Source organism: Melanostigma gelatinosum (genome assembly GCF_949748355.1).
Source record: "Melanostigma gelatinosum genome assembly, chromosome: 14".
NCBI classification, from domain to species: domain Eukaryota; kingdom Metazoa; phylum Chordata; class Actinopteri; order Perciformes; family Zoarcidae; genus Melanostigma; species Melanostigma gelatinosum.
In genome coordinates, this window is record NC_136647.1 from 10,209,739 (window position 1) to 10,235,560 (window position 25,822).

At 40.7% G+C, this 25,822-nt stretch overlaps 2 protein-coding genes across 2 annotated transcripts in view; one reads left to right on the forward strand and one right to left on the reverse strand.

Annotated features, from left to right (window-relative positions):
* Positions 1 to 5,513: 5,513 nt before the first annotated feature.
* On the forward strand, positions 5,514 to 7,402 carry LOC306787996 (piggyBac transposable element-derived protein 3-like; the record flags this gene model as incomplete). Its single annotated transcript, XM_079283325.1, has 2 exons — positions 5,514 to 5,661; positions 5,784 to 7,402. The coding sequence occupies 2 exons, from the start codon at positions 5,514 to 5,516 to the stop codon at positions 7,400 to 7,402; spliced, it is 1,767 nt and encodes a 588-aa protein (XP_079139451.1).
* A 724-nt stretch (positions 7,403 to 8,126) lies between these two features.
* Positions 8,127 to 25,822, reverse strand: part of LOC306788414 (cell adhesion molecule 2-like) — a 189,018-nt gene continuing 171,322 nt past the window's right edge. Inside the window, exons 9-11 of the mRNA XM_079283948.1 lie at positions 23,482 to 23,586; positions 11,551 to 11,673; positions 8,127 to 8,937 (exon numbers count right to left, since the gene is read on the reverse strand). Coding sequence (XP_079140074.1) covers positions 8,819 to 8,937; positions 11,551 to 11,673; positions 23,482 to 23,586 — 347 coding nt within the window. The 3' untranslated portion in view covers positions 8,127 to 8,818. The remainder of the gene's footprint in view (positions 8,938 to 11,550; positions 11,674 to 23,481; positions 23,587 to 25,822) is intronic.

A 25,822-nucleotide genomic window follows, 5' to 3' on the forward strand; every position in this document is an offset into this window, starting at 1 on the left:
ATTTAAAGAATTTTCACCTTACCACCGCCAGACATAGGCATATGCTGAGCACCCTCAAACACCCTAAACCCTAAAGTACTGAAGTGAATACATATAGATCCTATTATGGCACCATAATACAATGCATGTTTTTGCATAAACATGTCTGTGCATGTGTTTGCTTGTTTGCGTTTGATTGTTTGAGTGTGCGCCGCATGGAACAGTCAGACACTTCCAAAGCAGCAGTATTAGTGCGTCATCGGTGCTTATCTCTCAACTCAGAGACACCAAGGTTAAGAGACTTCCAGAAGGAAAACAATGATACAAAAACATAGAATCAGGCTCATACAGATGTTTGTGTTTCTATTTATTTCACAATTTTGATTTCATACATCAGAACGAACCTCTAAATTAAATGTAATAAATCCCACAGACAATGGGAGAAAAACACCTTCATTACTGTGCTATATATTGAATCAAGCCCTCTCAGTACGGCTTGATATGAAACCCCTTACTTCACTAAGGTACATCAGAGGCTAATTAAAGTGTCTAGCTCTAATCCTGATCTTCACTGTGGATATTTTGTATTTTGTGAGTGATAATGCATTACAACTCCTTTCATCTGAGGACTGATATACATAAAGTTGAGTGTTGCTACATGAAAAACATTATGATAGAAGGTAAAAGCATTGAACTGCTTACATACCATCAGCTAATATAAGATAACATTGTGTACAAACACAACTTCTATCATTTTTGAAATGTGTGATTATTTGCAGCATATTTATAAATGTCAGGATTTCAAGTCAGCCATCATATCAAAAATCGGTTTCCTAAGTCAAAAATCCCAATGACAGCAAGATGAGAGAATTACTGAAGAATCACTGAATAACTTTATTAACATTGCGATAATCTTAAATTCAACAAACACATGGTGTCAGCATTCAGAGACTACAGTAGCAGAGTGAGAAGTGCTCACAAGTCCCCACTTTGAGACAGAAAACTAAACAAAACAACATCTAAATGAAATAGATTCCTGAGATGCAAAACAAAAGAAAGTGATATAATCATAAAAAAGAAAGAAAAAACATCTCTACATGTGATTGTGTCACTTGTTGTCATCGTTGTGACAATATGGAGACTAAGCTGGTTGATTCTAGTTTCAATATTGCAGATGAACAATGAAATGCGCTGAAACCAAACTGTACAAAGAATATGAAGGGTCAGAGGAGGAGAGATACGACCGGACCGGGACATGTCTTGCTATTATCACTGCTGTTGAGAACAAAACCTTTAAGTTAAAACCAAATGCAAACCGATACAGTGAAAAAATATGACTCAAAAGAGGCCATTTCTTTCATATTCATCCCTTTTTTTAATGAGGGATTTAGAGTTGGTATTTTTAGTTGATATGGGCATCTAATTTCCTGAAACTGGAGACAATTGCTTGCGCAAACTTGAGCAAAATTGCATGCGCGTGTGCCCGACTGACTGCAATATGCTGTGGCCAGGGCTGTGCTCCTGGGGCAGTGCATTGTGGTGAAAAGGCTGTAGCGGGATGAATACATAATGCAGTCATCAGGTGGAGTTTGGACAAGCTTCAATGATCACATTAGCTTGTCTCATCCCTTTTTTTTAAAGAAACAGGCAGAAGGAGGGTAGAGAACCAAACTGGAGGCGCAGCTCCCAAAATATGCATCCAAGCATCCTGTGATGTCCCTTTTTAAAGCTGAATTTAAATTTCAGGGTACACTGAAATCTTGTGATATGATGATCATACAACATAATTATATGAGTGCACTTGGTCAACATCGACAGTAACTTAGTATTATATTAAAATGTTTTTTTCCCATTACTTCCCGTTGCCTAATAGTGGAACACACACATACGATTAAAAGTCACACATACATGATTTTGTAAAAGTCTGTTACGCGCAACCGCCAATATTAAACATTTTCACAAAATTGTGAGCACTGCTCGATCTGCATAAATAAGTCATCTCAGCTGCACCACTCCCACCGTCAGTCAAAGAAAGTGGGTTTGTTTGGAGCCAGGAAACAAAACAGAGGCAAGTCAATTAAATGGACTAGTACCATATGAAAATGGCACTGCGGCTACGTCAGCGCTGTCACGGTCTTGCCGCCAGGATGAAATTAGAGGCCCATGATGTAGGGGATATTTACCAAACTGGTATATGTTGGAAAGCAAGGAGGCAACAAGTTTAAAGCTTTGTTTCAACCGAAAACATAAAAAGAAATACGACTAATAACCGACCCAATGATGTCACTCACTATGATAGTTCATAATGTGCCAGGCTGTTAGATTAACAAACCAAAAACAAATCAAATCAGGTTTGGTCTAACCATCATAAAAAGCCATTTGCAACAAATTAGCTCATTACCGCCATGTCAAAAGAAATATTTACATATGGTTTTCAGAAAGAAAAACAACAACAAAAGTAAAAGACATTTCACCATTTACTAAGTAATATCCATCAAATTAGTCAGAGTGCATAATTCAGTAAATGGCACCTGTTTCATTTCTAAACACCAACTCATCACTGCAGACCTGATTATTTATGAGTGTTCATTTAATACAAAACAATCTGCTTTTGGCCGACTTCAGAATCAACAGATCCATTCGTCCACTCTTCTTATTTCTAAGATTGATACGCAGGCGTAAAGCAACAAAAAAAATGTGACTGACACCATCATCGATTAAGACACAATGAAAAGAACTAGATAGAAAAGTAAAAAATAAAAAAGACATTACATCACTGTGATAAAAGTACAGTCTGTGATACAGAAGATTTCCAGAGACCAGAGTCTGGAGTGCTTTAGCCCGGAACGTGGTGATGCTAAAGACAAACTGTCGTGGGATATTGATTGAAGTGCTCTAAAATGATAAAATATGGAAACTGTGGCAAAGCTTTTGCATTTTTAAAACATATTTGAATGTAATATGCAACCTAAATTCTACATCAGTGGTGATAAGTGATTCCCAACTTGTGATTCCAACACAGTGCTGGAGACACATAGAGAAAGACCTTACTTGCTGACCTTATTTGCATAATGTTGTAAATTGGCCACTGAATTGGAGACAGCTGGGCCCACTATTTTATTGCCCTTGGTAATAATTTGCTCCATCTTAGTAGATTAGTGCCTTGCCTTTTAAGTCTTTAGTTTCAGAAGCCACATTGTTTGTCGCTCTTTCACAGGAGAGTAAATCAGCCAAAATCCTGCAAACTGATGAAAGACAAATGGCAGGGATATATGAAAAGAAACAGAAGTTGTTCACAAGGTTATGTTTGTCGAAGCGTGTGTGCAACTTTGAATGCCTCCAACGCGAAGGCAATGTATGCTTGAATGCTTTTCAATTCAAATTTGTATATTAAGGATTTGGGGGAGTCAGATCATTTTCCATTTCTGTTCAGTTTTGTAATTTCTCTGTTTTTGTGAATCACATCTATTACAACACCGAATTCTTCCGATTTGTAGCACCCAAGAGCACGCCACCAACACAAGGAACCACTGCTCTCCAGAATTAAGTTACAAACATACTTTCATTGTAGTTCTCTCTGAAATAACTTCAGTTCAAATGAATAAAAATATGAACCAAACAAAAACATGCTAATGTGGTTTACTTTTCACCCATTATATACATGCCTTGTGCCAAAACAAAATACATTTGTTTAAAAGTTTTCCAATAAGGATAATGCAATGAAAAAGTAAAGTAAATAGATAAAGTGGCGAATATACAAATTTGTAGGAATCCAGAATTTAACAGCAATTTTCACAATCAACCACATTTTAGCAGACACAATACACAGCGGGGAGATTGGAACCATTTAAACCAAAACTATTACAATATTTTAATAAAAACATGTTTTAGCTTACATTTTCAAAAAGATGCACTGTATTCCCCCCCCCCCCCCCCTTAGAATTGAATCAAAGACAGCCTTGTCATCTTTTCACTACCCATTTGAATAGAAGAACCATTCCCAAGGCAATCTAATTGTTGGCAAAGGAACACAGTTCCTCATTCAGACATGTTTGTGCTTCTCTATTTGTCTTCAGTTTTTAGTTTTGGAAAGGGGATCCATGACCCAGCACTCACACTATTTTACATTTTTTCTCTTTTTTTTTTTGCTTGAAGGCCCCATGAAATGGAAATCAATGTTCAGTTCATGGCAAGCGACAAAGTGAAAATAAGTGGAGCAGTTATGCAGTTTGAGAGTAGGGAGTTCATGACATGTTGGTGGTACATACAATTGAACTAAATAGATTGAAGCTTGTTGAACAGAAATTTGGAGGTGGAAATATGAACAATAATGTGTTTTAGTCAAATGTATTTTATCACTATGTGTATAAAATATGAATATGATTGGATGTTTGTCTATGAGCCAGTAAATGAACAGAAGTGTGTATACAATCCACTGTGAAAAGCTGCCAGGACCTCAAGCTTACAAGAGGTAACCAACGTAAGAAAACAGTAAATATCTATATTCATACAGTAACTGTGTACTTATTTTACTAACTCTTAATGGTTCATTTTACATTTCACAGGGTCCTTAAGCCGTAGAAATATTTCAATATGACATAAACATTAAAGAAAATGTAATTTAAAGCGAGGAGCTAAAATCCTTTCAGTACAATTTATACAGCGTTTAGAGAGAGAGAGAGAGAGAGAGGGGATTAATTATTACTGTACACCTGAACCCATTATGTGAATCACAAACTATTGTAAGCTGTCAAGAGGACACTGAAGGTGTTGGTGTTTCACTAAACTGCAGCCTCGACAGTGCAAGAATATACAGACAAAAGTACAGCAGATTTAGCAAATGGTTTTATACACATGATTGAGTTTATTTGATGGAATGCTTCATCTAGCATCTGTGTGTATTATCTGCTCTAAACAATACCACACTACCCTTTATTACCCCCTACCCTAATAATGAAAATCATACTACACACTTATCTGACCAACCTTGCTACAGTGTTACACAAAACCTTCTTCTTATCTTACAAGGGTCAACTGTTTAACCCTCCATGGCATACTGTTGCTGTCCAGCAGCAAGCTACCTTTGTGGACCTTACACTGCCCCTTTAATTTTTTAAAAAGAAAAACAATGTCTATGATGTCACCAGATATGTCTGTGTCCAATCAAATGAGGACCCAAAGTGGGTGTGGCCTCTTATCTTGGGGTGAAGCATTCTTTTCAGGCTGCCAAGCTGCATGGGACACAGTGCCACAAACCGGTAAGATAAATCTAACTTTTTAACCTGTTTAAATTGAAATAACTTCATAAAAAAAATTGTCTATGACCATGACTATGTCAAGAAGTATCTTTGACAGTTTAAATACTTATTGTGTAAATATTTCTTCACTAAAATTGTGTTTATTTGTTCGTTACCTCAGGGCAACACTATGCCGTAAGTTCAGGCTATCATGCTGTAGTGTGGAGATGTGCCCAGCTGCATAATCATGACCATAGTCAATGTGTTTGCTTTACTAACTACTGATATTGACAGGGAATGGACACAGCAACATTTTATGGCCGAAAAGTTCAGGATCGAGCAGCTAGGACCGTTCCCTCTGACAGTGAGGACAGTGAGCTTGATGACAGTGACAACGAGGACAGTGAGCTTGAAAAGAGTCAGGAAGATTGGATCCCTGAAACAGGTTTGCCAGACAGTTAGGATATTAGGGGTCAGTCAGGGGTCAGTCAGTAGAACAATGTGTGTCATTCATTCATAATCATTCATTTTGAATATGACACATTCAAATCTGTGCTTTTCTTTTAGGAGAACGCTTGTCTGATGACAGTGACAGTGAGTCTGTGGATCAGGATGAGGATGAAGATATAGTAGAGGTTGAAAATCCACGCCTACCCCGGTGGAGAACACCCCACAATGCATTCTATGCTCACCCAGAATGGCAGGGCCGTAACATTTGGAATGATATCATGTCCCCCCTGAAGTATTTTCAGCATTTTTTCTCTGAAGACATTCTTCAGGATATTGTAGGGCAATCAAATTTATATGCCATACAATGTGACCCAAACAAGCCCCTGAACCTCAATACCCTGGAACTGGAGCAGTTCCTGGGTATTGTGGTCTACATGTCATTGTTTGGATTACCAGGCACCCGCATGTTTTGGAACAAGTCCTGCCGAGTGTCCCAGGTAGCCGATACAATGACACTCAATAGATGGGAGGCCATCAAAAAAGCCCTGCACTTTAATAGCAATGAAGAGAGGCAGGAGGAAAATGATCCAATCTATAAGATCCGACCACTGGTTACTCATCTAAACTCCAAACTGACGGCCATCCCAATGAGCGAGAATCTGGCTGTTGATGAGCAGATGGTTCCATTCAAGGGAAGACACAGGATCAAGCAATACTTGCCATCAAAACCAAAGAAATGGGGGTATAAGATACTCGTCTTGGCTGGCTCCGACGGTGTCCCCCATAACTTTGAAATCTACACAGGAAGAGTTGTGCAACCCCCTGAGCTGGCAGATATAGGAGCAAGCGGCAATGTGGTCCTCCGCCTGGCCCAGCCTATACCCAAGCAAGAGAATTACAAGCTCTTCTTTGATAACTGGTTCACAAGTGTCCCTCTTGTGCTCACACTGGCACAACAGGGAATTCACTGCATTGGTACTGTCCGTTGCAACCGACTACCAGGGGTCAGCTTGATGAGCGATGCTGAGCTGAAGAGAACAGGACGTGGATCCTTTCAGCAGAAGATGGCCATGGTTGGAGAAACCACCTTGCATGTTGTCAAATGGTATGATAACCGCTCAGTCACTATTCTGAGTGACTACACTGGAGCCCACCCAGTCACAGAGGTTGAGAGGTGGGATCGCAAGAAGAAGATGCTCCTCAAAGTCCCCCGCCCTGCTGTGGTGAAGATTTACAATAAGAATATGGGTGGAGTGGATCTTCTTGACTCCCTTATTGCACTGTACCGCACAAAAATCAGATCAAAAAAATGGTACCACCGTCTGGTGTTCCACTTTTTGGATTTAATCGTTGTGACCGCCTGGCTGCTTTACCGAAGAGATTGTGAAGGGAACGGAATGACGAAGAAGGAACAAATGAGGCTTTACACCTTCAAATCATACATCGCTGAAGGCCTGTGCAGGAGTGGAAAGAGCCTGGTGCGCAGGAAAGGTCGTCCCAGTTCCACAATTGCTGGTGAGCACGAGAAAAAGAGGAGAAGAGGACCTGCTGCTCCAATTCCAGTCCCTGATGTGCGCCTTGATGCCACAGCCCACTGGATCATAATGGTTGAAAAGAAGGGGAGATGCAAAGTACCAGGGTGCAGAGGTACACCAAAAGCCAAGTGCCAGAAATGTGATGTCCACCTCTGCTTCACATCCAGCAATAACTGCTTCTTGAGGTTCCACACAGAATAGGACATGTGTTCACATGACTGGACTGTGAATAGGACAGAATAGGACATGTGTTCTTTGTCACTGATTCAAACCCTAACCCACACAAACTCAAACAAGCAGATTGACCTCTTTCATGGGTCCAACACTTTGTTGCATATTTTGTGAATTCTCTATATATTCTATAGCGTTCATTTTTGGATAAATAAAACGTTTTAGGAATATTCACCTGTGACTCCTAAAGCCTGCCAGCTCATCATACACAAACATTGTACAAACAGATTGGATATTTTGGGGGGAAATAAATGAAATACGTCGTTGAACATTTTTCTAATACGTTCATTTCAAATGAATTTACATGTTTTGTATGTCGATTTTGTACATACAGTGTTGGTAATTTCATTTCTTTGATATTTTCTAATAGTCATTGTTTGGATTGTCAAAATAAACTCTTTCTAAATCCATACATTGCTTGTTTGACTTATTCCACTTATTATATTTACAAGACAAAACCTTGGTGTTTCAGTACCCTCGTAGCATAATTTTGCCTTGAGTAGTCACACCCAAATCTAGTTTGGGGGGGGGGGGTGGCATACATTTTATGATTGATATTGTGTCAGGGAGCCCCAAGCGCCCCAAAAAATGGGATCAAAAATATATATATATATTTTTTTTAAAGACATGCCACAAAGGGTTAATTACAAGTCTAATTAGAGGGGATGGGGTTGGGGGGGGGGGGGAGGTGGATCTAAAAGTACCATATTCAGTGTGATAGACATGTATAAGGCGTAAACAGCAAAGATCTTCATTCAAATAAAAAAGACGCAATGTATAATCAAAAGCTGTAAGCTAATCAATGAAATAATGGTCCAGTGAACCCATCTACAAAGCATTTACATTGCTACTGACAGACGATACATGAAGGCATTGACAGAAGTTCAATGGCGTCTGTATTTTTAGGCACCGTGTTGATGTGACATATGATACGCGTTTGTGAACGTGTGTGAACAAAGGGGATATCGTGTGTGTTTGGATGCCTGCTTGGAGGGGAAACAGGAAAGAAGATGCAGAAGGGCTCATGTAAGAAGCAGTCATGGTAGTTATACAGACTTCCAGGCATTCATATCAAAGACGAGGAAAATGATGAGAGAGGGGACAGCGTCGGCAGCAACAGCAAGCTGCCTGTGAAAACCGGCTGGCAAAAAAAGAAAGAAAAAAAGAAAGAAAGAAAGGACAAGAAGATGTAAAAGATAGAAAAAAGGCAATAATAGGAAAGAACTTCTCTGTCTGTGGACTGCCTGCGGGTTCCTTGTTGACACAACGGGGGCAGTGGTCAGAATTGGAGAAGAAAAGGGGGAGACAGAGACAGAGACAGAGAGAAAAAACTGATTAGAGATTGAAAGAGGGGGAAGGAGCGAGCTGCACAGCTCCCTCTGCAGTCTAAATGAAGTACTCTTTCTTCTCTTCCGCGTGTGCATGGTTGCCCTCAGCGTTGATAATAGCTGTATCGGCGTCAGGCGCGTCGTCCGCCCCTTTAGCCTCGTTTGTCAAGTACGTTCCTGAGGAAACAAAAAACAAACTTATGTCAAGAAAAACAAATATCGAGCAGCCCTGCATGGAGTTCACTGCCTGGGGGTGAAAAACACATCTGAAGACAACATCAGTAATGCTACATAATTCATAGACATAATGATGAGCGGCTAGGAGAGCACAATATATGCAAATACAGCAGAGAGTAGGTTTGTAAAAAACCTGCGGCAACAAACAACTTTACTGTTCTCAATGATGGCAGACGAGGCTTAAATATGAAGGCAAATCAATGTCAAAATCAAAGTCAGTAATTACTTCTGCGAGCGCTTTCACATCACTTCGCGCAGAACATCTCTGCAAAGCCCGCTAGGAGAAAAGCATGCTTTGAGGGCGAGGAGCGCCCCCTGGTGCACCACTTCTATCACCGCTCTTCTGCTGGCAAAGCTCTCACCTGCTCGCTCAGGAGTGTTTGTACTTTCTGATAGTAAGTGGGCGGACCCAGTCATTGTATCACTTACGTTGGTTACAATCCTCGTCTTTGGATTGGCCGGATATCACTCCCGACACAGATGCTAGGTGGCGGTATAAAGGTGGTTTTCAATCCACCACTAAACACTATTCTACGACATCTCAGAGGTAAATATTGTACTTTTTAGTCCACTACACCTCAGAGGTATATAATGCACTGCACTGACACAACAAACATAAGACGATCTTACGTAATATGATTGCTGTAGCTTAAACTAGCCAACAGTATGTAAAGGAGTTTAAATCATGCAACATACACATTAATGCAGAAATAATATGTATCCTGAAACATCAGATATCACAGAAAAACACTGACAGGGAACATTTTACTGCATGGGTACTTTTACTGTCGGTACTTAATGTACATGTTGCCGATAACAACACACTTGACTAAAGGATTGAATGCAGGACTTTACCCGTCGTGGATTATTTCATCAGTATGGTATTAGTACTTTTACTGCAGTTAAGGATCTGAATCATTTTTCATCCACTAATTACTTGTCAGTGATTTAAGTTCGGGAACTCACTTGGCAAACAGTAAATATACCAACAGTGTTTCATAACCTTGGCTCCAGATCCTTTACCGGGTCAAAATTCTTGCTCATAAAAATACAACTACATTTTATCTGTTAGCTTCTGTATTATTAAATATTATCACATCATGTTTTAATCAATTAAGAACCACAAAGATCCTTGTTTGTCACAAGAGGTTTGACTATCAAACACACATTGTATGTAATAGGATGATGGAGTGAATTTAAATCCAGTTTATTTAAAAAAGAAACACAATTGAATTATCTTATTTCAAAACGCTATTAACATGCTTTGTATTTCATCAGCCTCTACAGTCTGAAAAGTTCACAAAAACTGTCAGACAAATGGAGAATATTTACCTCTGAGATGTAGGCTAATGGTGTGGAAAGTACTATATTTACCTCTGTCGTGACTATATCTAATTCCAGCAATTAGCCACTCAGCTGGGTGCGGGAGAAGATCATGTTTTTTACGCGCTTCAATGACGAGATTCCAGGCTGATTCACTGTTTGATTGATTACCTTTATATTGCAAGGCTTTCTGGTTTGCTGCCCAGTGAATACAAGCGTCCGAGCGGTAACAATCGTGCGATCTCCCCGTCACCATGCATCATTAGCCTGCCTGTTGCACATCTGAGATCATAACCAAATGAGTCTGACACATCAAAGACACATGTCCATCAATGTTTGCAGGACTTAAAGGGTAACTAAAAGGTTATTAAAGGGTGGTTGTCAACGTGGACCCTTTATTTTCATGTTTTTATATTCAAGTGAATAATGGGGACAACCTTTTTTGAAATTGGTCCAGTATTAGGGGACAACACTGTAACTGGCAGCAGCGAAACGATCTGCGAGCGGTTTACTTTTTCGACACTGACTGGATACAATTGTTTTCATAAGTGTCTGACCATGTTGTAAGGGAAGCTACAGAGAAGTAAAGCATTTTCCCTTATCTTTTGCTTGATCCAGGTCTCTTTGTTATTGTGTCCAAATGCTGGTCTCGGTGTCTCATTGTCAAATTTGAATACCGAGCAGCAAAAGGTCACACTCTTTACTGCATTTTTCCTCTGTGGGCATAAGGGCACAGCCCCCACAGGAACACCACCAGTCTCCTGAGCTCCTCGGCCTTGCGGCACTTTATCAGTTTACTCTGGCTCAAATAAATACGGGATGCATTGGAATCCACAGCAAGACTCTTTCTATAACGTCAGACACTTATGATAAAAATCGCTCCCTGTCACTGGCAACAACAAAAAAAGCCCCTTTAGTGGACGTAAATGACACTGGCAGCTTGCCCCAGCCGGATTACATTGCATCCTATGAGCGGCTGACATTTACAATGCTCTCGCTCAAGACCAATTTCAGAAATTGTTGTCCCTATTAATCAGTTCAACACAGACACATTGGAAAATAGGGTCCAGGTTGAAAAATACCCTTTAAGCCTTCAGTCACTGCAGGTATGTCACACACTTGTAATTTGGGAATCGGGGCGGGACTTTGATGTCTCATTGGAGAAGTAGGACAAGCTTAACCAGTTCCATGAGCCTCGAGAGACTCAGGTCTTTTCCACTGTGGTTTTACCTTTATGCCTGGCCAGGTATCTTCCCAGAACAATGATTAAACACAAGGTGACAAAGACCACCACGGCCACCACTCCTCCGATCAAGGCATGGTCAGTGCCGTGCTGCCCCAGAGCATTGGGATCTGAGGGAAGACAAGAGAGAGAAACAAAGAGAGCAGATGAAGGCGCCGGTTGGTGAGGTAACGGAGTGAGGGCAGAGGAACAGCAAGACAGACGATACAAAACAGAGCAAGGAGGAAAAAGATTATTTCCACCTCGTTCCTGCTCTAATGAGCTGCTGTCATTCCTCTCTCCTTTCACATCACGCAGTCGGAACAGAGCTGCCTCGCTCTCTGAGAATAATAAAATGGAGAGAGAGACAGAGAGAGAGCATGAGAGACGGACACCACATTGACACAAAGAGGAGCTACAGGCAGACACACATTCGCCCTGAAAAATGAAGGAAAAAGAGAATGAAAGAGGAGCTCAGGAAAAAAGAGGTGAATAATTCAGGATCACCCCCACGGTGCTGCAGGAGTCCCCAACATGCAAACCAGGGCGGCAGTTGACGACTAGTACACAGTAAATAAATGATCACACAGGAATAAAAAAAAGGAAAGATCAATCTTTTTCTGTGTCTTGGCGAGGAAGGATTGTTGTTCGGCAAATGAATTGGGTGTTGGAGAGTTGCTACAGGTCATGAACGAGTGGAGATGTGCCTATTCACGCCTCATGTAAAAACCCATCAAAGGTTTCCCTTCATTTAAAAAAATTGCTTATTTCCTTTATTCACCTCAACTTCCTCTTTCCACAAAGTCTGGCTTGTAGGTTATTTAAGTTTAGAGGGAGGACATGGCACTGATGGTGTCCACTGTAGGCAAATGAAAAAAGTTGACAGCGATGGGGGATATGGGTAATGGGATAGCCTGTATTATTCATATCAGTCCATGACACCTGAGAAATTAGCACTCATCTCATTATCCTCCTCCGAGAGCCAGGGCATGCCATATACCACCCTGTCACTCTGTGTATGTATGTGTGGCTCGTGATAGCTAGAATACGGCAATGTCAGAGCAGGCTAAGCAGTGACAGAAAGGTGGTTTAGACATATAGCACACGTCTCGTATTGACACTGTTTCTCTTCAGTGTTCTCCTTTTCTTTCAGTGTCCGCCCATGTGGCCAAATTGAACAGCTGGCTTGCTCTCGCTCCATAACTCTCCATGGCCTGAGTGACCAGGCCGTCACACTTCACCGCCTCCCAGTGGACAAACACACACTCATACCAGCACACACACGCCGATACACACAGGCGTGCGTGGCGTGGTTTCACTGTGCTGCAGTTCTGCTTGGTCAGTGGAGCAGAGAGTAGAGGAATGTTCCCCCGGCACGGTCCAGCAGGGTGAGGACTCTGCGTTTAGTTCCACACATGGTTGTGTCTCTTCACCTCTATCTGTCAGGACGGTGAGTGTATTTTTTTAAACCATCATACACACACTCACTGTCCTGCTGCTGCGCTTCAGTCCGGCTGTTTCAACCCAGTGCAAGCACAAACAAGCCATGGCAGTCATATGTCTGCCTATAGAGTACGACACAGCTTGGCCATGCAATATGCTGGTGCCATGTTGAAGAGGTTGGGCTATAAGTCTAACGCCTTGACACTTCAAGAGCGTGTTGTCTGGTCCTGCTGCTACAGGATAGCCAGTGAAGTCAGTTCATAGACACTCACAGTTTCACAAATGGCTGGAAAGCTGATGCATTTCTATGGATGTTTTGATGCTTTGTGATGCCATCCAAGTCAGTTTACAGGTCTCAAGGAGGACTATTTGTGAAAAACGTTGTATAACTTGAATCAGCGTCGGTTAGTGCTGAACACTTCAAGTTTGAAAATGAAAGTTGCGGAGGTGTGGAGTTAGAAGTAAGTGAGCTTACTCGAACTCTGTACTGTGGTTCGCTCCTCATTTCTCCTTGAGGCTAGCAGCTCAAGGCTACATTAGCTGCTGCTAGCATAACACACCAGAATCTCTGATCTGTCAGTGGTGGAGTTGAACTGTGGGTAATGTAGGTGGGTAACGTCAAGGTTTCAAATGTTGAATAAATTGAATAAAAATGACGGTATCTCTGTTTTTTCTGCAGTCATAGGAGTCCAATGCTAAGTCGATTAAGGCATCTTTCAAGCCAACTGGGGGAGAGTATTTGATACAGAAGGTTGAATTTCCCGAGGAGTATTCCATCAACTGGATACTCACGAAGCAACAGAATCCGGTGGCATAAATTCATCACAACCTACAACGTCTAAATACAAAACATGGTTCATCTATTGCAATCTTTTGCATTCTGGTCTGGTCCACATGGAAGGAGAAAAATACAGCAAGAGCGTATGAAGACACACAGAAAAAGAAAATGAAAGATGATGGACAGGAAAAGGCAAAAATTTCAGTTCGAGCAAGAAGGACAAGGAAAGAAGACGGATCTAGAGGGAGGGTCATACATTTAATGGGTCCAGAACACATTGTCTTTTAATAAGGGCACACACATTCTTCTCTCTGCGATTTAATATGAGAGCGTGGAAGAGCAAACTCCTCTTTTAATATTTATAACACCTTCCTTGTCGGCTGGCTTTGCGAGTTGGGCTTGTTTAATATATTAAAGGGGTTCATGGCTTCTGTGAGCCACTGCTTGGCCCGGACTGAACCAAAACTGTTGCTCTTAAACTGCCCCACTAACTTCTCATCTGATCTGTTTCGCTGATCCTGGCTCCATACGGCGGTCACAGTGAAAGGATAATGTGATACTGGGTGGTTTTTCAAGAGGACGTGTGAAGGCCGGGAATGGAAATATGGTGTCATATTATTGAATTACATAGATTCCTATAATAACATTTCTGAGACTAATGTGAAGCCTACTGCATACCAAAATAAAAGCATGTGTTTTAAGTCAAACTTCGAGAACAGTTCACTGTTCATGACTGAAATTTGACAAAACTATACAAACTACGGTATATTAGTCCGAGATTGGTACCAAAAAGGTGGTATATGGATTTGGAAATGATGTGCAAAGCAAGGGTGTATGTTTGCGTATGGTATGATCTGGTGTGATCAGTTGTAGCCAGCGTTGAGGTCAACGAGACCTCGGTAATTATTTCCTAAACAGCCCACCATCTCTCTGTCTCTGAATGACATGAAACCACTTTAAACTGACAGCCATTAAAAAGACTGCTATCTGTGGTGATCATTTCATCAGCTGATTCATGTTTTCAATGTGAAGACACTTCTGAACATGAGCAGAAATCTTTCTGAAACACATATGAGGTAATGAAGTCCAGAGGTCCATAAATCAATTCACATTTATCATTGTGGTAATAATGCACAAAGATCCCCCCCGCTTAATACGTGTCCCCACCCATGTTGAGACCAAGCCTACGCCCTCGGAGCAAAGGAACATTATCCATTCAAATGAAAGCTCAAATATTCCATCAATAACTCAGCTGGAGAGAAATGATGAGTCCATATAAAAAAAAATCTGCCGACCTCCTTCCTCAATCAGGTCATCACTAGGCATCACATCACAATCAGACTCTTTCAGTTCTGGGGTATCGACCGATACCGAGTACCGATCCGATACCAGTGTTTAACTAATAAGCTATCTGCCTCACTGTGTCAAAATCACTGGGATCAGTATTTTATATGTATGGCAACATCAGGCTTGAATTAAATATTGCTTCCACAACTTCAAATGTAACAAATGAATACACAGATGTAAATGTACTGCATTGAGTACCAACAGGTTTGACTTGCTTGGTTTGATTATCTGAATCTCAAATCATCAGATAATTTGATAATCTAATTATTTGAATTACTCTGAAACATATAAAAATCTGGCTTTGATTCTATGATATTCAAGTTATTTAAAGTTGTCTCGTAACTTGTCTTGGTTTGTAATTGCGTTTGATGAACAATTTGTGTTCTTATCTTGCTCTTGACCACTTGTCAAATTTTCTGTTACCTGAGAGAAGAGCAAAAAAAAAAGAAAACATTGGTGAATCTAACAAAATAAAAAGAAGTTGAGGATAAAAACAAAAATAAGAGGAAATATGTTCTTGTATAATATTGCTTCCTGAATGAGGCCCAGTGACTGTTGCCTAAGATACAGTCTGATTACCTCAAATAAACTGTGACCAAAAACTAAATAAAACCTTGACGCCTCGCATCGAATGGCTTAACCCGGCATGTTACATCATTTAGAGTGAAACATAAAGAGAAACATATTACTCTGCATCAATTCTGCTGTAATAATGGTAAGTTAAGAGTTAAAGACAAAAGAAAGAGGTGCCTGCAAACAGAATGGAAGTTAAGGAGTGAGTGTTGGAAAGTGCCTGCAGACTTCACTCGTTCGATGAGTCAATTATGCCCAACTTTTTGGCTGAGACTGGAAATTCACCAATCTGCATCTAATGCTGGCTCTACTGCCAAGAAGAAAGAGTCCCTGGAGGCTGTAGAAGAGGGCTGAAAGACACATGTGGATACACTTTTGAATGCAGGCACCCATGCATGAGAGAGAGAGTCAAAAAGACAGAAAGGAGGAGACGTAACAGAGACAAGTGTGTGTGTGTGTGTGTGTGTGTTTGTGTGCTTCCTGCACATTGTTACTTGCTGGGTCAGAGTGGATTAATTAGATTCTGAAAACAAATTACTTCTGCTAATCATTCAATAAAGCCCACACATGGACTTGGACACTATCTTGAATATTCAACAACCTCCTTCTGTCTTCTCAGAATGAAAATAAATTGTGGTCAGCAGGGTAACAGCGTGAAGTTATAAGAAAAGCAAGCTAATTAATCATACGAATTCATTAAGTTGCATCCAATAATCAATGTATCAAAGCAGCTCTATGTTCGGCAAAAATCCATAACCTCTTCAAGACAGCAAGGCAGGGAGATGACCAACGGCACCAATGTTACTCATTTGCGGTAACTTAATCATAAATATATTGCTTGCTGATTTTCAGATACATAAAGTGCATTGTGCTGCTGGTTAGCTTGGAAGAATTGCACAGCGTGAGCCAACAGCAGAGCAAGAGCAGGGGAACAGAACTCGCCCACACTGCAATGAGTGATCCTGGAGGAAGCAAGTTGCCACAACAAGCTCAGCAACCCCCCGAGGGAGACAAGCAGAGAAAAATGAATAAAAGGCTAAATACAACTTCATGTCAACAAATGAAAGTTAGACTACCTTAACTGTGTGTGTGTGTGTGTGTGTGTGTGAGTGCCTCTTGAAGACTGCTGAATGTGTCCCCTGCCATTGAGATTTAATGAATAGAAGGGCTATTACAAGTAATTCATAACACCAGCCCCAGGATGTAATGATTGCACTTTTTCCGTTCTACACTTTGTTCCAAATTGTTGCTATAATTCTTCCCCAAAGCGAGTTAAAGTGACATGCCATCAATAATAATTGCCCAGCAATAAGTGGAAAGACCTTTGCATTATGCTTTAATTCCTCCTGTGCTCCTCAGCTTTATGCTGGAGAGTGGAAGAGAAAATGGAGAGAAGATGGTAGGTAGTGCTCAATATTTAACCATTCCACCCCCTTGGGGTTGCTGCAACCCGAACCCAGCCTTTCTGGCTGAAGCACATGAACCAACCAGCTGCCCTGGATACTTGCCCTCAAGAATATATGTCTTTAGCTCATCCTATGGCCTAACCTGGTCCCTCCATTTAAAACAAGATCAATAGCAATGGAATAAAGCAGTTACGACTCCCTCCAAGCAATGAAAATTGTCCCCTCCCTAATTTCATTTTCACAAAAGGTTTGTCCTCGGTCTGAAGCAGCAAATAGGTGCAAGTGGGGTTAAAGACATAGAACATTACTTGCGGAGTTCAACCTTCCCCTTTAATACCTCAATCATTTGAAAGGGTAATTTCAACAGTCTGCCTAAAATGTACGTTATCAAGCATGTTATTAAAGGAATTTGAGTAATCGGTCTCATTATCTTCAGTTGATTTTTCGCTGCTGCAAATTTTCTAATAAACTCAACATTTTTGCCTTTTTTTTTAAACGTGAAAGATGTGCAATTTGGTGGTGGACGATTTCAAAATACCTAGCTAGTATTAGATGTTTTGTACTTGGCAATCAACGTTTAGATTGTTGTTTTATTCTGTATACTTGTACCGTATGCCCTTCCATTTGTACTGTAGCTGATGTTTTCCAGCCTCTTCTGTTGAAAATCATTCCGACCAAATAAAGAGCTGAACAAAGGATGTCTGTTCACCTGCCACTGCTTTTAACCCTCAAATATATGAAAATATCTTAAATAAAAAATGTTCAGTACGGCAAACAGGGTACGAGTGCTTCTGTTTTACTGTTCATATGCAGCTTTTCGGCCAGCACTCACTTGAAGAGGGACCCTAACCAATCCCTTGCTCCAATCTTTAATTCTTTAGCAATGTATTCCATGTTATAGTATGTGCTCTGATTAAGGTTGTTGGTACAATTCTTTACTTCTGTCTTCTGTTCCTCTCAAGGAACAACAAATGGACCAAAGAAAAGAGAACTCTTCCTCTGCCAGGAGGTAGACGGGTATTATTTTAGTCTTTCTCTGCTCTCCACAGGCATAGACACTAGGCATGAATAATTGCTGTCTCCTCTGCAGTGGGCCCTTTTTCTGCGGCAATTTTGAGACTACAGGGTCTGGGGTTGGCCACACGAATGCTGATTATGAGAAGTGAATCGTAAATATTTGAAACACCAAAGAAACCCTCGTGCACGATTCAACCTTTCAGCTACACAAGGTCAAAGCTAATTTGCAAGCCACGAAAGAGCATTTGGCAAATTTGAGAGAACTCGGTGGTGGGGGTGGGGGGGACGTGTGTGTGTTCGTGGGGAGGGGGGATCTGATGACATTGCATAGACCTCTGATACTTAGCGAAAGAGTTATTACAGCCATTAAGGCTGGCTGGGCCATTGAAGCTGTGTGTGTGTTGGGCATACCTGCCAGCACTTCATTAATAAAGTGAATCACAGACCGCAGTTATGCATCAGTCCTGGCATTATACAGTACGGAGGATAAAACAGAGGAATCGCTTGCATATCTTTACACTACACCCCAAAGGTCGACAACAGTTTGTATTAAAGGCATAGATTACCGCCAAATTAAAATTAGCATTAGAACCGCTGAGTCTACAGTATGAAGTATTTATTCACAAATATCCCTGAAAGCATGAATAATGCTTCCATTGGTGCATTATTGTATTGCCCACTAATACTTACTGCCACTAAGTCAGGAAAAATAAACAGAAAATAAGCTATCATTGGAAAATCATTTTATTTACCACTAACAATTTTTTGTAGATACAAAATCTTAAATCCTGTAACTACTGAGAGGAAAACAAGCGATTGCTAACTACAGGGAGAAAAAAAAATAGTTTTCAGTCATTGCTATGTAGCAATGCTGTTTCTTTCCTAAATTAAAATATTTTCCCCCACAGAAACTGTGATTGGTTTGAAAAGAAAAATCTGCCATCACTTTTTTTCTGAAGCCACTTGGCAAAGAGGAGTGAGCTAATATATCATCAATATCTTTATAGCCTAGTAATTGTAATTTCTCTCTTGCTCATGTGTCCCGCAAAATCACGTCTGCTTTCCCGCAACACAACAGTAATGATGTGGTCACCGTCTAATGCAATAGCACTTCAATTACAACTGAGGTCTTAACTCTGAAAGTCTGGGAGACTGAAGCTAGTTATACACTCCGCCTCCGCAAATACGCAAGGGTGCGCAGAGTAAATGTCGTCATCGGAGGGTGTACATGCAGGCTCTGTGCAGTTGTCTGTGTACCGCCAATTTGTTGTGACGATGTGGTATGTGTGGATGGTGTCCATGGCGTCGGCAGCTGTCAGATTACGAGTACGTTTGGGAGTATAATTGAGGCTTTAGCACACGTAGACTGTCCATGATCAAATATTTTTATTTTTATCTTACATGGTTTACTGTTTTCCCAACTGGTTGAGTGTAATGATGGCGAAGGAGTATTGGCATTTATTGTGATTTCTTCCCCATTTAAAAATCTCCAATGAATTCAACTAAAGGTTTCAGTAACAGCAGGCTGAAGCTGTATATCTAAGGCGATGGAGAAAATAAGGCAGGTGGCTGCATCCACACAGAAATCAACTTTAACTGAATTACACCATTGAAATCATTCATTTGACTCGGTTTCTACATTGCCATGGGGTATTTGTCATATCGTAATCTAAAATTGCCAATTCCAATTGCTGATGTAGTTACGGGGATATTTCAGGCCTCGCGCTACAATAGGAATACAATGAACACACAAAGCAACACTCATGGTGTGACTTTTGCTGAATGTTACAGATCCATTCAATGAAAACCAATAAACTGTACATCTACAGTGATCTTCTTTCTTTGTTTATTTTCAACACCAACTGCTTATCTCTTCTCTGTTCTTCTCTCAAACCGTTTCTTGTTTGAAGAAGCCTCAACCTCAGTTGTGCTGATGACGTGCAAGAGAGGAAAGATGCAAGTATAAAAAAGATGACGGAACAGAGAAAGGTGCACCTAAAAGAGCTCATCAGATATATAATATGCTAATATTCTGCATACAATGCTGTAATGCTGAACCTACACTGTGTATTTCATCTGTACAGGAAGACAACTTCATTAAAAAGACAAAACGTCATGGGGCTGGTACAGCTCCACAGTTGTTTGCTTTCATGCAGAGCCTGTGAAAAGACCTGGTAATAAATCAAGCAGACACATGTAAGCAGATAGTGTAGTATCCTGTGACTGGGGACACAGAGAAGGAGTCTGATATTTAGATTCCCTGAAGATACACTAAGAAGCTCAGCTTCTCTTGTGTCTCTGCACTACACAAACAGAGCATCAGAGAAGAACAGAGACATGCTGATGAGGAATATCCAACAAGGTGTGAGGGTAGAAGACAAGAAGTGGTTGAGAGAGAGACAAGTGAAACAAAAGCTTCGACGGAAAGCAAAGCAGCAGAGGAAAGGTAGAAAGGGAGTCGAGACTCTTGAAGGACTTTAAAGATGGAAATTTAGAGAAAGCAGCAGTGATAAGAGGAAAGTATTCTGAGTGAATGTGACTGTGAAGCACTATGAGGTGGCAGAGAAGGTGAACTCTGCTACATCTATAGAAAACAGACACATTAATGAAAATGAAGGAAGCTGCTTGAGAGAACTCCAGAAAGGAATGCAGAGAATGTAAGACACAGAGAAGTAATCAGTGTCTTGAATCTTATGTATTAATACTATTTCGTCGGACTATTTAGTTTTACGAGAAAAAATACTGTGTTAATTATATGTGAAATATCTACATAGTCTTGTAACAACTTTGAAACAACTTTAAGAATATGTATTTGCATACAGCTTATCACAGCATATTAGTTTTAAATTGACATGTCACTCAAAAACTTTGATTGACACATCACTTTACTGTAGCAGACATGGCGCTGTGTCAGCATTATTGTTGCCGTGTCGCAGTACGAAAAAAGACAGAATCACTAGACGAACTGCAATTCAACAGAACAATTGTTCTTTCAACTTTTTCTTTCTTAGGTGTTTGTCCAATAGTACATTTGTTGCCTTTGGATTATTAAGGTAAATCTTAAAATAAATGATGTAAAATCACATAAATTGTACATTCACCAAGAATAAATGTTTCAATCATACAGATATCATTTGGGGAAATAGATTCATATTATATTAAAGGTTTGTGACATCTATTCCATCTGTGATGCCAAAACATCCCTTTCCTCAGCCACAGTCTCCAGCTCCTCCTAAAGCATTTGAGGCTCTACATGTATATCATGTAATTCCCCCGGTATGTCTGTCTGCTCCAAGGTCTCCTCCCAGTCGGTTGTACTAAAGAGCCTCCACAGAGAGATTTCCAGTATGCACCTTGCCCAAAACAACTTAACTGCCGCCGTTAAATGCAGAGCTAGTTTAGTTGAACATGCTGGAACACCTCCAGTGGGGGACATCTTTGTGGGCGGGGGCAGCTTTCGATTCTTGAATCGAAAGCTGCATAAGAGGACAACAGAACTACATTATCAGCACGAAGCAGAGCTGCTACTTCGACGATATACAAGATCGGATTGCTCATAACAGCTGTCCAAGCACTTATATTCATGTATCACCCCACAAGACACCAAGGGAATCATAATCATACTTGTTTTTAAAGCCCACGCTTCACGAGAATGGGACAGACGTGAGGTCACACTGACCACCAAAATCGAACCAGGTCATCCTTGAGTTCAAGTGGACATTTGTGCCAAATTTGAAGAAATTCCCTCCAGGATTTCCTGAGATTTTGCGTTCACGAGAATGGACCCGATGAACGGACAACCCGAAAACACAATGCCTCCGGCCATGGCTGTCACCAGCATGGAGGCATACAAATGGGAACACCAACATCCATCTGTTATTCCATAGATAATGTCCCCAACCTCCAAGCAGGCAGGTCAACCATGACAGCAGAATATTCAGAAATTTCACCACCTCAGGGTGAATTCCATCAATCTGTCACTTTATAACTGCAGGGCTTTCTGACCACCTCAGTGACCTACACCATAAGGAACGGCAAGGCTTCTCCAAAGCCTTTCAACTGTGCCTCCACTGTGTTGGCAGCATTCTCAAGTTCCTCAAATTGTTCCTTTCATCACCCAAGTCAGCAGTATTTCTATCCCTTTTGAGAACATCTTTCTGGAGACCACCAGCGGGTTCTTGGGTTGCTGCCATGACAGGCACAAGTGACCTCTTGGCTCAGACTTGGAGGGATCGTATACACAAAGGGTCACTCTAACACCATTTCCAAGATGCAGCAAACATTCTCTAGAGGTAAACTGGTTGTAGCTGGTATCCCTCCATGTTCTACAACAGCTTTAGCTGCTTCCTCAGGCGAAAAGTGACATTCAACCTCCAAGGGTAAACATACCTCCAACAAACCAGACCACCACTCGAAACCTTTAGGGTCCAAATTGTGGGGTTTCTGAGTCAAGAGATTCATTGAAAGATGTCCTAGAGGCATTAACACTATTACGGGAAAAATGGTTTGTGTGGATGGCATTGGTTGCCTAAGGATGGAGATGATTTAATTTATACTGCACATCACTCACTTTAAAGTTTAAATCTATGTCATCAGCCTCTGCAAGGATGAGAGGGGCTTGAAATTGGAGAAGACATGAGTATGTTATGCCTCCCCAGCATTTCATTTTCATTCATATTCTTTTTTTCCCTTTTCAAACGTTATATATTATAATGCTTTACGGGTTGTATCACACAGAAATAGATTCTCTAAGAACACCAACAAGCAGTAAGATGCCTGCATGATGGCTACTGTGTTATCTCTCTGAAAAGGAGCTTTTCAAGTCAGAATTCTTTAAGTTTGAACACAGCATTAGGAGTCATGACGAGACATCTCCAGTGGCCAGACATTTCCAGTTGGACATGACATTTGCTTCTTTGAGGTTTCAGGGCACAGCAGTACTGAACTCTTTGAAATGCCAAGGGGACAGTAGATTGTGTATTTGAACAGCTAGACTCTTTGTGAATACAATGACCTAGAGCGTCTAAGAGACTTAGGACTTAATAATGTCCTTAATGTAAAAACACAAAACTGCTCAATTTCAATAGACATGCATGTCATTGTCCATCAAAAAGACGCACAGTTTATGTTTACAATCCTAAAGGGAGAAGAAAAAGGAAAGAAATTTGTCCGAGGAAGCACGTTTATCATCCGATATTTTCCAGGTTTCGGTGTCTCCATGTCTCAGTGTGTCCACATGAGGCATGAACACTGACGCTTAAGGCAGAGAAATAGCTGTAAGTAATAGGACAGAGGAAACATAAAAGTAAGAGGGAAGCGGGAATATACAGTAGCATGCTGAGGTGGCTGTGGAGATGCGTGGGGTGGTACTGTACCTCCGTTGCCAGTGACTGAGACGTGGGTGCCTAATAGAGCGGTAGGATCAGGAGGGATGGAATGTAGGGGGGGAGTGGTGGATGGAGGCAGGGTTGTGGGGACGTCTGGTGGGGGGGGGGGGGATAGACAGACACATATATACAAAACAATACAACAACAAAAAATGAATTCACATGGGGGCAGTTACATACTTTAAAAAAGCAACACAAACTGGTCAAAACATTATACAGTGATGGGAAACCATTATGAAACAATTCAAAGCCTAAAACAAATAGTTGAAAACACTTTTTGAAATGCAATAATGAGATACTGTTGATGCAAAGTGATGCACTCCACGACATACATCAGTTTAATTGCTCATCCTTTTTGCGTGGCTTCTCATACAATTTACTTTTAATGACTTTCTTTGTGTCAATTTTCCCATGAGTCATATTTAAGAGACAAACACATCGGTACTTTTGTGTTATTATACCTGTTCATCGTTAACTGTATATAGAGCATCAAGGACAAGACATTTTCCTCAATTCCCCCCAGGTGTTCTTAAGATACTGCTTTCACAAGAATGGGACGAACGCATGGAAGGACATCGGAGAAACAGTGCCTCAGGCCACGGCGGTCACTGGCGCAGAGGCATAATTCTAATATAACATTTTAGCAAATTGCCATATTCAGAGATTTCATATGTTCTGTCTTTTAATATGAGGGTAATTTCTGTGGCATGAGTCTGCTAATGTTGGCTCAAGTCTGTGAGCAACGATCCTACACTGGAAACCTCTCTACACCAAATGAAAAGAAGTCATTTAACAAATGATCGGTGCCAATGATCCAGGGTTTGCAAGGACGATTTCAGGAGAAGGTAGCCAAGCCATCATTATCATGCTACGTTTTCTATTTCTCACTGCAGCATAATGATGAACAGGGCATCATCCAAGGGAGTGTTTCTCACTGTCACATGTTAAAGCAACAGGAAAAATGGGACCGAAACATTCCGTGGCAAAGTTAATGAGGTTACACTACCACGTTGGCTTTTATGTTTGTGTCGCTCTGCTTTTTATGTTGAGCTTGAGGCTTTTAATTGGCGGTGGTACTCTTTCTCAGGGCCAACTGTCCTGCGTGTCTCTGTGACATTTCAGCCTCAGCGTGAATCACTAAGCAGCTAAGTGCATGTCGCTGGGAAAGAGGGTAGAGAGAAACCGTCTTCTCGTTGAAGGGGAACCATTAAAAGGGTATTTTCAAAGAATTATGGCAGTAATTGTGAAAGACTAAAAGGTGTGGTAATCACGAATGAAGGGTAGGAACAGACTGTGTGCCATTTCAAAAGAACAGGTAATGAATAGGCCTCTTTGACCCTCCTATATCCCCTTTTTGCGGCATAGAATTGATCAGTTTAATAACATCCCTGCAATTAAGCGCATTGGTTATTCTTGTTGTTACATTGAGCTGAAATTTGAAGGAATTGTTAGATGCACACAGACATTGTGGCATGTTAATCGGAAGTGCAAAATGAATATTTTAAGGTTTAAGAAATGAAGGCTGATATATCTATTTGAGTGGACCAATAACATTATTTTTTAAATTATTATTTTACCTTGGCGGATCCCAAATCAATATGCTGCTATAGGCTGTGTCTTCTTTTAACTCTGGTAATCAGATTCAGACATGGGTAGGCATTACTCTTATCTGTATGTGAATTCTGCTTGAGAACTTCACGACGCTCTTCGTTTTAATACAGCCTTCACAAAAGATTTGAATATGAAGGAAAAAACATCATATATATCAGATACTATGCCTCGGTCCTGCAGTGCTGACCTGTTTTGTGGCTTTAAATGCAAATGTGGCACTTGTGATAAGTAATTAACTAAATTTAACGAAATATCTTGTATTGTTATGACTGCATTTGGGACGCTTTAAAAATAATAAGTCTTCCTACAATAAATACCAAAATGTGAGTAAATTTATATCGTTACATTTGTCTTGTCACAGTAGCATCAGGATTAGTATGAAAACCGAAATATGGTGTGACGACAGGAATCATAATTTGTCAAGTTTTAGTTGTATAACATTTGGATTTGACCTTTCCTTACCTTGAACCTACCCATTTTAATTGAACTCTGCAGAGACTTCTAAGTGCTGCTCGCTGAAGATCAAATTGTAAGCCATTACAAAGCCCTTCATTTAGAAGATGTCATTATCTTTCTCTGACATTTACAGCCTTACTTTCATACATGGATCTAATAAAGCACTTGACTGTCCGTGTCTTGAATTTGTGTAATGACATGGCTAACGTCCAGTTCTCAGAGTTTCTTGTTGGAGAAATAATGAACCTGTATTATTATTAAT